This window comes from Pan troglodytes, chromosome 1 (assembly GCF_028858775.2).
Source record: "Pan troglodytes isolate AG18354 chromosome 1, NHGRI_mPanTro3-v2.0_pri, whole genome shotgun sequence".
Lineage (NCBI taxonomy): Eukaryota > Metazoa > Chordata > Mammalia > Primates > Hominidae > Pan > Pan troglodytes.
Window position 1 is genome coordinate 98,103,002 of NC_072398.2, and position 17,007 is coordinate 98,120,008.

A 17,007-nucleotide genomic window follows, 5' to 3' on the forward strand; every position below is an offset into this window, starting at 1 on the left:
TTGAGAGCAAGATGGGTTACCAGCAGCTCTACTGGAGCCACCCACAAAAATTTGGCCAGGGTTCTTGCTCTTGTCATGTCTGCTCAAACCAGCATAGTGGGCGGGTGCGGTGGCTCACACCTGTAATGCCAGTGCTTTGGGAGGCCGAGGCAGGCAGATCTTGAGGTCAGGAGTTCAAGACCCGCCTGACCAACATGGTGAAACCCTGTCTCTACTAAAAATACAAAAAATTAGCCGGGCGTGCTGGGAAACGCCTATAATTCTAGCTACTCAGGAGGCTGAGGCAGGAGAATCGCTTGAATCCGGGAGGCAGAGGTTGCAGTGAGCTGAGACCACACCATTGCACTCCAGCCTGGGCGACAGAGTGAGACTCTATCTCAAAAAACAAAAACAACAACAACAACAAAAAGAAAAAATCAGCACAGTCTGATCCGGAAATATGGCCTCAATATATACCGCCAGCCTTTCCATCAGTACACGAAGGATATAGGTTTTTTTTTTTTTTTTTTTGAGATGGAGTCTCGCTCTGTCACCCAGGCTGGAGTGCAGTGGCGTGATTTCGGCTCACTGCAACCTCCACCTCCCGGGTTCATGCCATTCTCCTGCCTCAGCCTCCCGAGTAGCTGGGACTACGGGCGCCCACCACCACGCCCGGCTAATTTTTGGTATTTTTAGTAGAGTCAGGGTTTCACCATGTTAGCCAGGATGGTCTCGATCTCCTGACCTCGTGATCCGCCCGCCTCGGCCTCCCAAAGTGCTGGGATTACAGGTGTGAGCCACTGCGCCCAGCCACAGGATATAGGTTTCATTAAATTGGACTAAGTGATCTCTCTTGAATGGATTATCCAAGGCATGCACCCAATTAAAAACCATGTTAGCTCTTCATATATGAAAATTAAAGGCCGGGCACAGTGGCTCATGCCTGTAATCCCAGCACTTTGGGAGGCCGAGGCGGGTGGGTCACAAGGTCAGGAGTTCGAGACCATGGTGAAATCCTGTCTCTACTAAAAATACAAAAATTAGGCCGGGCGCGGTGGCTCACACCTGTAATCCCAGCACTTTGGGAGGCTGAGGCGGGTGGATCACGAGGTCAGGAGATGGAGACCACGGTGAAACCCCGTCTCTACTAAAAATACAAAAAAAATTAGCCGGGCGTGGTGGCAGGCGCCTGTAGTCCCAGCTACTCAGGAGGCTGAGGCAGGAGAATGGCGTCAACTCGGGAGGTGGAGCTTGCGGTGAGCCGAGATCACGCCACTGCACTCCAGCCTGGGTGACAGAGCGAGACTGTGTCTCAAAAAAAAAGAAAAAAAAATTAGTGGGGGGTGGTGGTGGGCGCCTGTAATCCCAGCTACTCAGGAGGCTGAGGCTGGAGAATTGCTTGAACCCAGGAGGTGGAGGTTGCAGTGAGCCGAGATTGCGCCACTGCACTCTAGCCTGGGTGACAGAGCAAGACTCCGTCTCAAAAAAAAAAAAGAAAAAAAAAATTTCGGGAGCTGTAGCAGGAGGATCACTTGGGTCCTGAATATCAAGACTGCGGTAAGTCATGATCGTGCCACTGCACTCCAGGCTGGGGCCACCACATCCGGCTAATATTTGTATTTTTTTTAGTAGACATGGGGTTTCACCGTGTTGGCAAGCTGGTCTTGAAATCCCGACCTCAAGCGCTCCTCCCGCCTCAGCCTCCCAAAGTGCTGGGATTACAGGTGTGAGCTACCATGTCCGGACAAAAATTTAAAAACAAAAACAAAAAAACAGAAGATTTACATAATCATTGGGGTTGGCAGATTTAAAAATTGGTTTGTATTTCTTTATAAACTCATCAACTGATGTCAGTGGAAAGCAGCTTAGATATATGTTGAGTATAAATGGAAGTTTAGTCTGGGATTTAAATTTTTCTGCAGATAACTCATGAAATCTGTTTTCCTTCTTTGGGCCTTAAACATATTTGTAAAAAGTAGTGTAGGCTGAGCACAGTGGCTCATGCCTGTAATCCTAGAACTTTAGGAAGCCAAGGTAGAAGGACTGCTTGAGCCCAGGAGTTTGAGGCCAGGCTGGGTAACATAGGAAGACCTTGTCTCTACGAAAAAGTAAAAAATTAGCTGGGTGTGGTGGCTCGCACCTGTGGTCCTAGCTACTTGGGACTTGAGGTGGGAGGACTGCTTGAGCCTAGGAGGTTGAGGTTGCAGGGAGCTGAGATTGCACCTCTAAATAAATAAATACATAAATTTAAAAAATAAAAATAAAAAAGTAGTATAGTTTATTTAGGTAAAACCTCAATTCTATTCTTTTTCTCCAAAACAACTCAGTTTTCATTTATTTATTTCCGTTATAAGCAGAGTCTCTCACCTACCCAATGAGCCCTAAAAACTTAAAATGATAACTATGTTCACAAAAATATCAGCAATGCATAAATTAGAATTTATGATACCAAAGTTTGGATTATAATAAGTTTAATTCTTATCTTCCCATACTTTCTGATCCATCAGTTGAAATAATTAAAAAATTATAAATCCCAACACGGGCAACATAGTAAGACCCAGTCTGTACAAAAAATAAAAAAAGACCAGGGGTGGTGACTCACACCTGTAATCCCAGCACTTTGGGAGGCCAAGGCAGGCAGATCACTTGAGTTCAGGAGCTCGTGACCAGCCTGGCCAACATGGCGAAACCCTGTCTCTGCAAAAAAAAAAAAAAAAAAATTAGCTGGGCATGGTGGCACATGACTGTAATCCCATCTACTCCGGTGGCTGAGGCAGGAGAATCACTTGAACCCGGAAGGCGGAGACTGCAGTGTGCCGAGATCATGCCACTGCAGTCCAGCCTGGGTGACAGACTGTGTCCCTGTCTAAAATTAAAAAAATAAAAAAATTAGCCAGGTGTGGTGGTGCATGCCTGTAGTCCCAGCTACTTGGGAGGCTGAGGTGAGAAGGTTGCTTGGGAAGTCGAGGCTGCAGTGCACCATAATCATGCCACTGCATTCTAGCCTGGGCAACAAAGGGAGATCCTATCTCAAAAACAAAAACAAAACAAACAAAAAAAAACTATAGGCCGGGTGTGGTGGCTCACACTTGTAATTCCAGCACTTTGGGAGGCCGAGGAGGGTGGATCACGAGGTCAGGAGTTCGAGACCAGGCTGACCAACATAGTGAAACCCCGTCTCTACTAAAAATACAAAAAAATTAGCCGGGCGTGGTGGCACACACCTGTAATCCCAGCTACTCAGGAGGCTGAGGCAGGAGAATCCCTTGAACCCAGGAGGTGGAGGTTGCAGTGAGCCGAGATTGTGCCACTGCACTCCAGCCTGGAGTGACAGAGCAAGATTCTGACTCAAAAAAAAAAAAAAATATATATATATATATATATATATTTGTGTGTATATATATATATTTGTGTATATATATATTTGTGTATATATATATATTTGTGTATATATATATTTGTGTATATATATATATTTGTGTATATATATATTTGTGTATATATATATTTGTGTGTATATATATATATATAAATCCCCACAATCATTTAAGCCAAGTCAAAATTTTAGTGACATTAAGAAAGGAAATTATACCAGTACCCTTCGTTTCAACCTCCAATATACATTTTTATTTTTTAGAGACAATGTTTTGCTCTGTTGCCCAGGCTGGAGTGCAGTGGCATGATTATGGTAGCATACTGCGACCTTGAGCTCCTGGGCTCAACTGATCCTCCTGCCAAAACCTCCTGAGTAGTTGGGACTATAAGCACGTGCCATCAACCAGGCTATTTTTTTTAAAAATTGTGTAGAGATGAGGGGGTCTTGCTATGTTGCCCCAGCTGATTTGGAATTCTTGGCCTCAAGCAATCCTCCTGCCTTGGTCTCCCAAAGTGCTAGGATTACAGGATTACATATGTAAGCCATTGTGCCTGGCCAACCTCCAGTATTTTTAAGGCATGGAGTTGTAATGATGGGCTTCCTCTTTTCAAAAAATTTTAACTATGTCTTTTTTGAATAACTGATACATTAAATGATTAAAAACATCAAGACTATAAAAGCATATACATTGAAAAGCCTCCCACTCATCCTTAGTACCCAATTGCCCTCCCTGGCAGCAACTAATGTTATGCCTCAGTATACTAATGTATAGCCTCAGTCTGAACATAGCTGGGCATGGTGGCGTGGAACTGTAGCCCCAGCTTCTCAGGTGGCTGAGGCGGGAGGATAGCTTGAGCCCAGGAGGTTGAGGCTGCAGTGACCCATGATTGCACCACCACACACAAGCCTGGGTGACAGAACAAGACCCAGTTACACACACAAAAAAGAAAAAAGAACTGTTTAACCAAAAGGTACACACCATCACTGGGTGTGATGGCTCATACCTATAATCCCAGCATTCTGGGAGGCTTAGGCGGGAGGATCACTTGAGGTCTGGAGTTCAAGACCAGCCTGGCTAACATGGTAAAACCCTGTCTCTACTAAAAATACACAAAAATTAACTGGGCGTGTTGGTGTGCGCCTATAGTCCCAGCTACTTAGGAGGCTGAGGCACAAGAATTACTTGAACCAGGGAGCTGGAGGTTGCAGTGAGCCAAGATCCTGCCACTGCGCTCCAGCCTGGGCAACAAAGAGGAACTCCATCTCAAACAAACAAGCAAACAAAAAAACCCAAAGGTACATCTTTATGTACATCTTTAATACCTACAGATATTACCAATATCCTTTTTAGAGGATCCATTAATGTGCACTCTCACAAGTGATTTATAAGAGTGCTTGTTTCCCTATACCTTTAACAACATAGTGTTATAATGGTATGTCAGTACAGTATTTGCACTTCTCGTTATGAATGAAGTAGGTCAAAAATATTTTCTTTTTCTTTCTTTCCTTTTTTTTTAAAGACAGAGTCTCACTCTGTCATCCAGGCTGGTGTGTTGTAGCACAATCACGGCTCAGTACAGCCTCAACCTCCTGGGCTCAAGTGATCCTCCACTTCAGCCTCCTGAGTAGCTGGGACTATAGGCGTGCGCCACCATGCCTGGCTAATTTTTGTATTTTTAGTAGAGATGGGGTTTTGCTATTTTGGCCAGGCTGGTCTTGAACTCCTGCTCTCAAGTGATCCTCCTGCGTCAGCCTCCCAAAGTGCTGGGATTACAGCCGTGAGCCGCCTCACCCAGCTATTTTCATATTTTTAAGAGCCATCAGGGCCGGGCGCGGTGAACCCGGGTGCGTGAACCCGGGAGGCGGAGCCTGCAGTGAGCTGAGATTGTGCCACTGCACTCCAGCCTGGGTGAGAGAGTGAGAATCCCTTCTGAAGAAAAAAAAAAAAAAAGAGCCATCAGTACATTTTTTTCTGTGAACTATTGGTTCATATTATTTGTTATTTTTTCCACCAGATCAACTGGTTTTTACTACAGATTTTATACATATTAGGCAATTAGCTTTTGCCAGTCTGGTTCCGTTTCTTTTTCTTTTTCAGAGCTTCTTTGCCCCAACTTGCATCTGGCAATCTCCCACTTCCACTATTTGTCTTAATGCCTCATTTTTAGGTGAGTATGGAGTATCTAAAATATCTTTTAATAAACAATTGTCTACAAGAGATAACTCACCTTGCTGTCCATCTTGCACAGTTACAATAAATGGCTGGCCAATGCCTCCAGTAGGGATTGAAGTTTGGATATTACCCAGAGGGACTCCATCAGTCACTATGGTGATGACCCTCTGGCCTCCATTCCCCATTACTTGCTGGATTGATGAGTCAACGGAATTTCCTTCTATAATTTCCTCTGAATTGGCTAGAGATGACAAAAGCAAATTTAAAATTTCAGCTTTTTAAAAACATAGGAGTATAGCAATTTCAACCTCCTTGAACCTGACAACATTCAGGGAGAGGAACATTTGAAAAAAAAAAGTGAGATTCAATAGTTCGCAAAAGGTTTTGTGAACAATGCTAAGTCAGAGGAGAAAAGAAAACAGAATGCATTAGAACAGTATTTTGTAAAATGTGTTCACTGAGGTATTAATAACTTTCACTAAAGATGGATTCTATGTATAAATACGTTTTCAAAATTCTGGTTTAAACATGCTTAAATTTTTTTGTTTTGTAGGAGTATCAGAGACTTCAATAGGCTAATAAACATTGTGATTTTCCAACAGGGTGTGATTCTCCAACAGAGTATAAGATACTCTGTTTCGGCTGGGCACAGTGGCTCACGCCTGTAATCTCAGCACTTTGGGAGGCCAAGATGGGCGAATCACTTGAGGCCAGGAGTTAGAGACCAGCCTGGCCAACATGGCAAAACCCTGTCTCTACTAAAAGTACAAAAATTAGTCAGGCATGGTGGCACGTGCCTGTAGTTCCAGCTACTTTGGAGGCTGAGGCACAAGAATCGCTTGAGCCTGGGAGGCAGAGGTTGCAGTGAGTCGAGATGGAGCCACTGCACTCCAGCCTGAGCGACAGAGCGAGACTCTGTCTCAAAAAACAAACAAAAAAACCAGATATGCTGTTTCCCCAACATATTTGATATTGGAACCCTTTTTTTTTTTCAGAAAGTATCTTGAAAGTCTAAAATGGCTAGGCACGGTGGCTCACGCCTGTAATCCCAGCACTTTGGGAGGCCGAGGTGGGCAGATCACCTGAGGTCAGGGGTTCGAGACCAGCCTGGCCAACATGGTGAGACCCCATCTCTACTAAAAATACAAAAATTAGCTGGGCGTCTTGGTGGGTGCCTGTAATCCCAGCTACTTGGAAGGCTGAGGCAGGGGAATAGCTTGAACCTGGGAGGCAGAGGTTGCAGTGAGCAAAGATCACGCCATTGCACTCCAGCCTGGGTGACAAGAGCGAGATTCCATCTCAAAAAAAAAAAACCAATCTAAAATAACCATAAATTACAGTAGATCATTTCTATAAGAAAACAGGGATATTTAATAGTGAATTCACAGAATAATATGTGAAGTAGTCAAAATATTGAAGTTTGATAGACAAAAATGTTAGGTGGCTTTTTTCATCTGATAAATCAAGAATAATAGCTGGCTGGGTATGGTGGCTCACGCCCATAATCCCAGCACTTTGGGAGGCCACGGCAGGAGGACTGCTTGAGGCTGGGAGTTGAAGACCAGCCTGAGCAGTGAGACCATCCCCCCAAATTTGAAAAATTAATTGAGCGTGGTAGCATGCACCTTTAGTCCTAGCTACTCAGGAGGCTGATGTGGGAGGATCACTTGAGCCCAGAAGTTCAAGCTGCAGTGAGCTCTGATTGTGCCACTGCACTCCAGCCTGGGTGACAGAATAACAGAATAAGATCCTGTCTATATCAAAAGAAACCCCAAACATATATATATATATATGTTTATATTAAATGTATATCAAATATATATACATTTGTATATATATTTGATATATATTTGTATATATACATATATATGTATATTTGTATATATACATATATATGTATATTTGTATATACATTTGTATATATATTTGATATACATTTGATATATACATATATACACACACATATATATATATAAAATAGCCAACGCTTATGTGCCAGGTACCATCCTATGAGTGTTATGTGTATTATGTTCAATCGAGATTTTCAGTTTGATTAGTCAATATCCCAATAAACTAAGCACTATTAGAGGAAATAATTCCTACCACTATGGAATTTCTCTATCTAAAGTGTCACAGGGCCGGGCGTGGTGGCTCACACCTGTAATCCCAGCACTTTGGAAGGCTGAGGTGGGCGGATCACTGAGGTCAGTAGTTTGAGACCAGCCTGGCCAACATGGCAAAACCTCATCTCTACTAAAAATACAAAATTTAGCTGGGCATGGTGGTGGGCGCCTGTAATCCCAGCTACTTGGGAGGCTGAGGCAGGAGAATTGTGCTTGAACCCCAGAGGTGGAGATTGCAGTAAGCTGAGATCGCGCCACCGCATCCCAGCCTGGGTGACAGAGTGAGACTCTGTCTCAAGAAGGAAAGAAAGAAAGAGAGAAAGAGAGAAAGAGAGAGAGAGGGAGGGAGGGAGGGAAGGAGAAAGAAAGAAAGAGAGAGAGAGAGAGAGAGAAAGAAAGGAAAAGAAAGAAAGAAAGAAAGAAAGAAAGAAAGAAAGAAAGAAAGAAAGAGTCACAGATAGAACTTTGCAGTAATAAGTGGGGTATCAACCATCCATATGAAACACATCTAGGTAGTTCAATGGAAATAAAGGATTCACACCTCTTAGAAACAAAGAACAGTTAAATATTAAAGCTGAAAGGTCCTGGATAGATAACCTAATCCAACCATCATGCCAAAGATGAGAAAACTAGAACCTGGAGAAGTGATTTATCCAAGATCAAAGAGCAAAGCAAAAGAATAGCAAGGACAAGTTTAATACACTGCTTTTCCCTTTGCTATGTTGTTCCCTCATATACATCTGAGTAGAGTTCTTTATGATTACACCCATTCAGAAAAATAGGATTGGAATTGGAAGAATGTTCTTACCACCCAAATGTCATGGCAGAAAGAAATCAGAACATTCTGCTTTCATATATGATGGAGCAGATGGCCAGAGGGTTCCAGACAGATTTCTAAATGTCTACTGAGCCCTACCTATGACTATATGCCCCTGCCTATATGAAGCCTTAAGTCTTCCCCCCACAGACCACTAGCTCTGGCTAAATGACTTGAAAACTTTTTTGTTTTAAATATCAGAAAGGCAATACATAGCCTATATTTGCTCAACTCCTTTGGAAATGCCAAAATAACATCTCCAGTGAAAATAAAAGCAAGCCATGAAGTACAAAGGATATGACAACGAAAAAGGTACCAGTCCCATGTATTTTGATACTTTAATATAAGATATCTGGGCTGCTATTTTGAATCATTCCATGATAGCATCAGTCAAAACATAACAGAGTATCTCCAAAAAAATCTGCTAATATGAGAATAGACATTTCAATCTGAAGTAACTAGAGTCAGGGAGAAGAAACTTCAAATTGTAAACACACAAAGGAATAATTCAGTCATTCTCTGATATTATTCAGCTGTCTGATTATACCACCTAGCAATTTTTCTTTCTGATGTTCAATGATGCCACATCCCTTTTCCTTAGCTGCCTCTAATTAAATGCAATTCTTTAATAATATTTCATGCAAATTAAATCTGCTGGAGACTTAAAAACAAAAGAAAAAGTGGTGATTCACCCAGCAGCATATCCCTTACCTACCTGTGGCTCTGTGTGAGTTGGAGAGGGGGACTGATGCCTCAGCAAGAGCTGCAAGGGTAGCCAGCACTGAGGTGGTAGAATTTGAAAACTGTACTGTTGAGGCATGGGGGTCACCTATTTCAGTAAGAAAGACAAATGAGGTCCAATGTAGAGAAAAAATTGAGGCAAATTAAAAACAGCTTATTAAATCAAAACCTCAGCTTTTCCTTCTAATGTCCTCAATCTTGTTCTCTAACTCAAACTGATATAAGCCAATTATATCAGTGTTAAAATTCTTTTAAGGTTTAAAAAGTTTTTCCTTTAAAGTGGATTAAATTAATATACTTGGAGGGCCGGGCGCCATTCCTGCCTGTAATCCCAGCACTTTGGGAGGCCGAGGCGGGTGGATCACGAGGTCAGGAGTTCAAGACCATCCTGGCTAACATGGTGAAACCCCGTCTCTACTAAAAATACAAAAAATTAGCTGGGTGTGGTGGTGGGCGCCTGTAGTCCCAGCCACTTGGGAGACTGAGGCAGAAGAATGGCATGAACCCGGGAGCCAGAGCTTGCAGTGAGCTGAGATCACACCATTGCACTTCAGCCTGGGCGACAGAGCGAGACTCCTTCTCAAAAAAAAAAAAAAAGTATACTTTGTACAGGGCCACTACATTCCCCTCATTTAATCATTCTCTTGGCACTGCCAGTGCTGAGCATTAGTAGCTAACAGACCAAGAGTGCTACCCACTCCCTAAGCTGGATGGGCAGAGCTCTCCTTGGCAGCAGGCAGTAAGTGTAAAATGCATACCTCACCCCAAGCTCAGCAGTGATAAGGGAATAGTCCCCTTCTGGGCTTTACCCAATCATACTACCTTTTTTCATCAGCTAGATAGATGTGAAGAATAGGATTCACCTCTAGTACAAGAATAGTTAAAAACCTAAAGTTTCATGGCCGGACGCTGTGGCTCATGCCTGTAATCCTCGCACTTTGGGAGGCCGAGGCGGATGGATCACCTGAGGTCAGGAGTTCGAGACCAGCCTGGCCAACAAGGTGAAACCCTGTCTCTACTAAAAATACAAAAATTAGCTGGGTTGGTGGTGGGCACCTATAATCCCAGCTACTCAGGAGGCTGAGGCAAGAGAATCGCTTGAACTTGGGAAGTGGAGATTGCAGTAAGCCGAGATCGCACCACTGCACTTCAGCTTGGGTGACAGAGAAAGACTCCATCTCAATAAATAAATATATAAATAAAAAGTTTCATATATTGAATGTCAAAGGGTAGTACAATAGATTAACGCTAAAAATGCTAAATGCTAAAAATACTTTAGTTATGTCAAGATGTACTTTTATTTTTTATTTATTTACTTTTTGAGATGGAGTCTTGCTCTGTCTCCCAGTCTGGAGTGCAGTGGCACGGTCTCAGCTCATTGCAACCTCCGCCTCCCGGATTCAAGCACTTCTCCTATCTCAGCCTCCTGAGTAGCTGGGATTACAGGTGTGCACCACCACGCCCAGCTAATTTTTATACTTTTAGTAGAGACGAGGTCTCACCATGTTGCCCAGGCTGGTCTTGAACTCCTGACTTCAGGTGATCTGCCTGCTTCGGCCTCCCAAAGTGCTGGGATTATAAGCATGAGCCACTGTGTCCAGCCAAGATGTACTTTTAAAAAGACTTTGTTCATAACCTTCTTCTCTTATATCTGTGTGCTATTCTCATAGCTAAGTTGTAAGAGGGAAGCACACTAGATCTGGCAACAGACATGCCTAACTTTATGAACCAAAAGTATTACTCTAACTGTAGATATTTCCTTGTTGGGGAAAAAAAGTATTACTCAACAGTTTTGTATAAATCTTACTTTTATAAAATGAATTATATTTCTCTATTTCTTTCACTATAATTTCAGAGATACCTATTATGCCAGTTACAAATTTATTGCCTCTCAGTTCCGAATCTACCCTTCTTTGTCCTGCCTGGTGATGCTGGGGCTGGACCCTATAAACATTTCTTGTCAGCTGGCATGATATTAAGCTTTGTTAGTATAGAAGTAGAAGTAGCTGCTGCACCCTCTATTGGCTATTCCTGTATTCTTTTCTTTTTTCTTTTTTTTTTTTTTTTTGAGACGGAGTTTTGCTCTTGTTGCCCAGACTGGAGTGCAGTGGCGCGATCTCAGCTCACTGCAACTTCTGCCTCCCAGGTTCACGCCATTCTCCTGCCTCAGCCTCCCTAGTAACTGGGACTACAGGCGTGCGCCGCCATGCCCAGCTAATTTTTGTATTTTTAGTAAGACGGGGTTTCACCATGTTAGCCAGGCTGGTCTCGAACTCCTGACCTCAAGTGATCTGCCCACCTCGGCCTCCCAAAGTGCTGGGATTATAGGCGTGAGCCAGCACACTAAGCAATATATTTTATTTTTAAATGTACTCTTAATTTTTTTTTTTTCAAGACAAACTCTGGCATTATCGCCCAGGCTGCAGTGCAGTGGTACAATCTTGGCTTACTCCAGCCTCTGCCTCCCAGGCCCAAGCTGTCCTCCCACCTCAGCCTCCCAAGTAGCTGGGACTACAGGTGTGCATCACCATGCCTGGCTAATTTTTTTTTTTTTTGTATTTTTTGTACAGACCAGGTTTCACCATGCTGCCCAGGCTGCTCTCGAACTCATGAGTTCAAGCTATCCACCTGCCTCAGCCTCCCAAAGTGCTGAGATTATAGGCGTGAGCCACCGCACCCAGCCTACTCTTAATTTTTAAGTTTTCCCACTACCTATGCTTAAATATTCTTTCCAGTTTTTCTTCTTTCAAGAAGTCAGGGCCAGGCGCGGTGGCTCATGCCTGTAATCCCAGCACTTTGGGAGGCCGAGGTAGGCAGATCACCTGAGGTCAGGAGTTTGAAACCAGCCTGGCCAACATGGTGAAACCCTGTCTCTTCTAAAAATACAAAAATTAGCTGGGCGTGGTGGCAGGCACCAGTATCCCAGCTACTTAGGAGGTTGAGGCACAAGAATCGCTTGAACCTGGGAGGCAGAGTTTGCGGTGAGCCAAGATCATGCCACTGCACTCCAGCCTGAGTGACAGAGTAAAACTCTGTCTCCAAAAAAAAAAAAAAAAAAAAAAAAAAAGGGCCAGGCACAGTGGCTCACACTTGTAATCCCAATACTTTGGGAGGCTAAGGCAGGTGAATTGCTTGAGCCCAGGAGTTTGAGACCAGCCTGGGCAACATGGTGAAACCCCATCTCTACTAAAAACTACAAAAAAATTAGCTGGGTGTGGTGGCAGGCGCCTGTAATCCCAGCATTTTAGGAGGCCATGGCGGGTGGATCACAAGGTCAGGAGTTCGAGACCAGCCTGGCCAACATGGTGAAACCCCGTCTCTACTAAAGATACAAAAATTAGCCAGGCATGGTGGCAGGCGCCTGTAATCCCAGCTACTCGGGAGGCTGAGGCAGGAGAATCACTTGAACCCAGGAGGCAGAGGTTGCAGTGAGCTGAGATTGGGCCACTGCACTCCAGCCTGGGCGACAGAGCGAGACTCCGTCTCAAAAAAAAAAAAAAAGTTGTTTTAATCAGTGTGACTGAACCAATATGAATACAAAAGATTGTGAATGTTCTGATTACATGTATATATAAATTTAATGTAAAGTTTTTGTATCATCCTGCTGAATGCAAAATTATTTTAAATAACTGTTGATAGCTTATAAAATGAAGATCACTATTGCCCCCTGGTGGGCATGTTGGGGTCAAACTTCGCTAAGATACTACGTTTTCATTTAATAGCTATTATTGAAGCCCTACTATAAAATGGACCTTGAAATACAAATTCTCAAACTCTCACAACAACCTCATAAACTAGGTATTATTATATCCCAATTTTGCAGATAAGTAAACAAGGCATAGAAAAGTATGAAGTTTTCCTAGGGTTAAGCAGCTAGTCAACCAATAATTATTTGAGCACAATTCTGATTCCAAAATTCTGTGTATATCACATACATTGCTTCTTCTCTTTTACCACACTACCTCTCAATATCAATAGCTTAGTCAAGATCTTTCCTTTGACATTATAGAAACTTAACTAAGAATACTGTTATTTCAAATAAAAGAAACAGAAAAAGAAACCAATAGTCAATTGGAAAATTTATTTAAATGAGGACACAAGTTATTTCATTGTAAAAAAAAATTTATAAAAGGAGATGCTAACTGAAAGGCCAGGTGCGGTGGCTCATGCCTGTAATCCCAGCACTTTGGGAGGCCGAGGCGGGTAGATCATGAGGTCAGGAGATCAAGACCATCCTGGCTAACACGGTGAAACCCCGTCTCTAGTAAAAATACAAAAATTAGCTGGGCGTGGTGGCACATGCCTGTAGTCCCAGCTACTCAGGAGGCTGAGGCAGGAGAATCGCTTGAACCCGGGAGGCAAAGGTTGCAGTGAGCCAAGATTGCGCCACTGCACTCCAGCCTGGGAAACACAGTGAGACTCCACCTCGGAGAAAAAAATAAAAAATAAAAAATAAAAAATAAAGGAGATGCTGAAAAACAAACTCATTCATTCTTATTTAGATAGAAGGTTTTGTTGAAAAAATGCAGGTTTCTTTCTTTCTTTTTTTTTTTTTTTTGAGATGAAGTTTCACTCTTGTTGCCCAGGCTGGAGCGCAATGGCGCAATCTCGGCTCACTGCAACCTCCGCCTCCCAGGTTCAAGCGATTCTCCTGCCTCAATCTCACAAGTAGCTGGGATTACAGGCACCCACCACCACAGCCGGCTAATTTTTGTATATTTAGTAGAGATGGGGTTCCACCATGTTGACCAGGCTGGTCTTAAACTTCTGACTTCAGGTGATCCACCCACTTCAGCCTCCCAAAGTGCTGGGACTACAGGCGTGAGGCACCGCGCCAAGTCAAAAACATACAGGTTTCAAAAGATCAACACCAAGTAGTTTTCTCTGCTGTTTTCTTTTTATATATGCACTAAGAACAAATCCAGACTCTTATACTTTATTCAGATAATCACATTTACCTCTTTTATATCAGTACTCCAAAAGCCGCTTATGTTTATTCTGCTTTGTTACTGCTTTAAACTATTAATGTTTATTTCCCTTATCAGTATCATGTTGAGGCACCTTCATATTTTCATTTTTGGTCTAGGCATAACCCTTCAATAGATTAATCTGTACAATATTTTCCTTTTTTTTTTTTTTTTTAGAGACAGGGTCTTGCTCTGTCATCCAGGCCAGAGTACAGTGGCACAATTATAACTCACAGTAAGTCCAACTCCTGAGCTCACGAGATCCTCCCATGTCAGCCTCCTGAGTAGCTGGGACTGCAGGTATGCATCACCATGCCCACCCAATTTATTTTTAGTAGAGGATGGGGTCTTGCTATGTTGTCCAGTCCAGGGTGGCCTCAAGCAATCTTCCCACCTTGGCCTCCCAAAGCATTGGGATTACAGATATGAGCCACTGTGCCCAAGCCAGAATATTTTACTTTTAACACAATAAGTATTCCTTTGTAATCCCTATGTATGATCTTCCCTTCCCCAGAAAGAATAAGTACCTCAGCTTTAAAATCCATTACAAATCTTCTGCTTTGGCAATATTTTAATTAAGGAATATTAGAAAGGGTATCCATTCATCTTCTGGAAAATCTAGGGTTCTGTTCTTTTTTGAGTCTAAAATAAATTTCATGTTATCAGAACATTACCTGAGGTTGTTTTGGTGTTGGTTGAAGAAATAAGGCTTGCGAGGTTAACAACCTCACCCGACGTGAAGATGAATGGAGCAGCCATACTCACAGGGTCAGTCACAGGGTTGGCTCTCTCTGGATTAACATTCACCTGATTCTGCATTGCTTCCTATCAAACAAGGTATGATATTTCAATCAGAACACTTATTAGCTTTTCTTTTCTTTCTTTTTTTTTTTTGAGACAGTCTCACTCTGCCACCCAGGCTGGAGTGCAGTGGCACGATCTCGGCTCATTGCAACCTCCACCTCCTGGGTTCAGGCAATTCTCATGACTCACCCTCCCAAGCAGCTGGGATTACAGGCACACGCCACCACGCCCAGCTAATTTTTTGTATTTTTAGTAGAGGGTTTTGCCATGTTGCCCAAGTTGGTCTAGAACTTGTGGGCTCAGGCAAATCGCCCACCCTGGCCTCCTAAAGTGGTAGGATTACAGGCTTGAGCCACCGTGCCCAGCCCAAGAACACTTATTAGCTTTAGTTACACAGTTACTGAACAGCATATTCCACTCCCATCCCAATGCTCTATCAATTATAACTAGTTCCCGTACACAATGTCCCAGGGAGATCAGAGTTCTCATTAAGACCACCATTTTTTTTCAGACCAGGCCAACAGAGTTGTTAGGTTGCTTTCCAAAGCTTGTTCCTACTTCAGGAAAGCAAAGGTGTATCATTTGCAAAAACTTCTAGACAATTCAATTAACCTCTATGAATCTTGTTTTTTTCATTTGAAAAATGAGGGAGTCAGGCCAGGCACGGTGGCTCATGCCTGTAATCCCACCACTTTGGGAGGCTGAGGCGGGTGGACCACTTGAGGTCAGGAGTTTGAGACCAGCTTGGCCAACATGGTGAAACCCTGTCTCTACTAAATGCAAAAATATCAGCTGGGCGTGGTGGCAGGTGCTTGTAATCCCAGCTACTCGGGAGGCTGAGGCAGGAGAATTGCTTGAACCCAGGAGGCCAAGATTGCGGTAAGCCAAGTTGGCGTCATTATACTCCAGCCTGGGCGACAGAGTGAGACTCCGTCTCAAAAAAAGAAAAAAGAAAAATGAGGGAGTTGACCTGAATAGTCTAAAAAGTAATTTCCAGCACTAACATTTTGTGATTAATTATCTACAAGTCAGTGTGCTAGCAAGAGATCCCTGCAGAGTATCTATAGAGAACAATATTCTCTAGAGTTTTGTCCAACTACTTGTTCCATTTGGCCATTGAAAAAATTCCTGAGAGAATATATAACAAGCAAATAAATAAGTGCCAGATTTTAAAGTCTCGCTCCATATGCTGTACTTTTGCTTCCAGGGATATCTGTTCAATTTTGGTGAAAAGTAGCTTATCTTTATTACTTTCAGAAGCAATTTTCTACAAACATAATCATTACTTTAAAAAGTCCAGTTATGAAAGGGCTCTAAACAAAGAATTGAAAGTTCAAGGGACTAACCAGTATATAGACCACCTGTCAATTAAAAAAAAATACTGAAAATGCAGCAGAAATGGCTTGCTTGCTTGCTTTCTCTGTCTCTCTCTCTTTTTATTTTTTTTTTGAGACAGAGTCCCACTCTGTCGCCCAGGCTGGAGTGCAGTGGTGCGATCTCGGCTCACTGCAACCTCCGCCTCCAGGGTTCCTGCCTCAGCCTCCCAAGTAGCTGGGACTATAGGCGCACGCTGCCATGCCCGGCTAATTTCTTTTGTATTTTAGTAGAGACAGGGTTTCATCGAGTTGCCCAGGCTGGCGTTGAACTGAGCTCAGGCAATCCACCCTCCTCAGCCTCCCAAAGTGTTAGGATTACAGGCATGAGCCACCACGCCCAGCCAGAAATGACTGTTTTTCATATATAATTATCCCCTTGACTAAGAGCTTCAAATGAAACAGGTTATCCATTCTTTGGATATTGTGAAATTCCTTTTTTTTTTTTTTTGAGAGTCTCACTCTTGTCTCCCAGGCTGGAGTACAGTGGCACGATCTCAGCTCAGCTCACTACAACCTCCACCTCCCAAGTTCAACCGATTCTCCTGCCTCCGTCTCCCAAGTAGCTGGGATTACAGGCACCCACCACCAAGCCAGCTAATTTCCGTATTTTTAGTAAAGATGAGGTTTCACCATGTTGGCCAGGCTGGTCTT

At 43.1% G+C, this 17,007-nt stretch overlaps 1 protein-coding gene across 18 annotated transcripts in view; it reads right to left on the reverse strand.

Annotated features, from left to right (window-relative positions):
- Nucleotides 1–17,007, reverse strand: part of GABPB2 (GA binding protein transcription factor subunit beta 2) — a 54,991-nt gene that overhangs the window by 12,825 nt on the left and 25,159 nt on the right. For 11 of the 18 annotated variants that reach the window (XM_009430325.4, XM_009430350.4, XM_009430314.4 and 8 more), the window contains 3 exon segments: nucleotides 14,851–15,001; nucleotides 9,184–9,297; nucleotides 5,584–5,769 (listed from right to left, as the gene is read on the reverse strand). In XM_009430325.4, coding sequence (XP_009428600.1) covers nucleotides 5,584–5,769; nucleotides 9,184–9,297; nucleotides 14,851–15,001 — 451 coding nt within the window. 18 annotated transcript variants of the gene reach the window in all.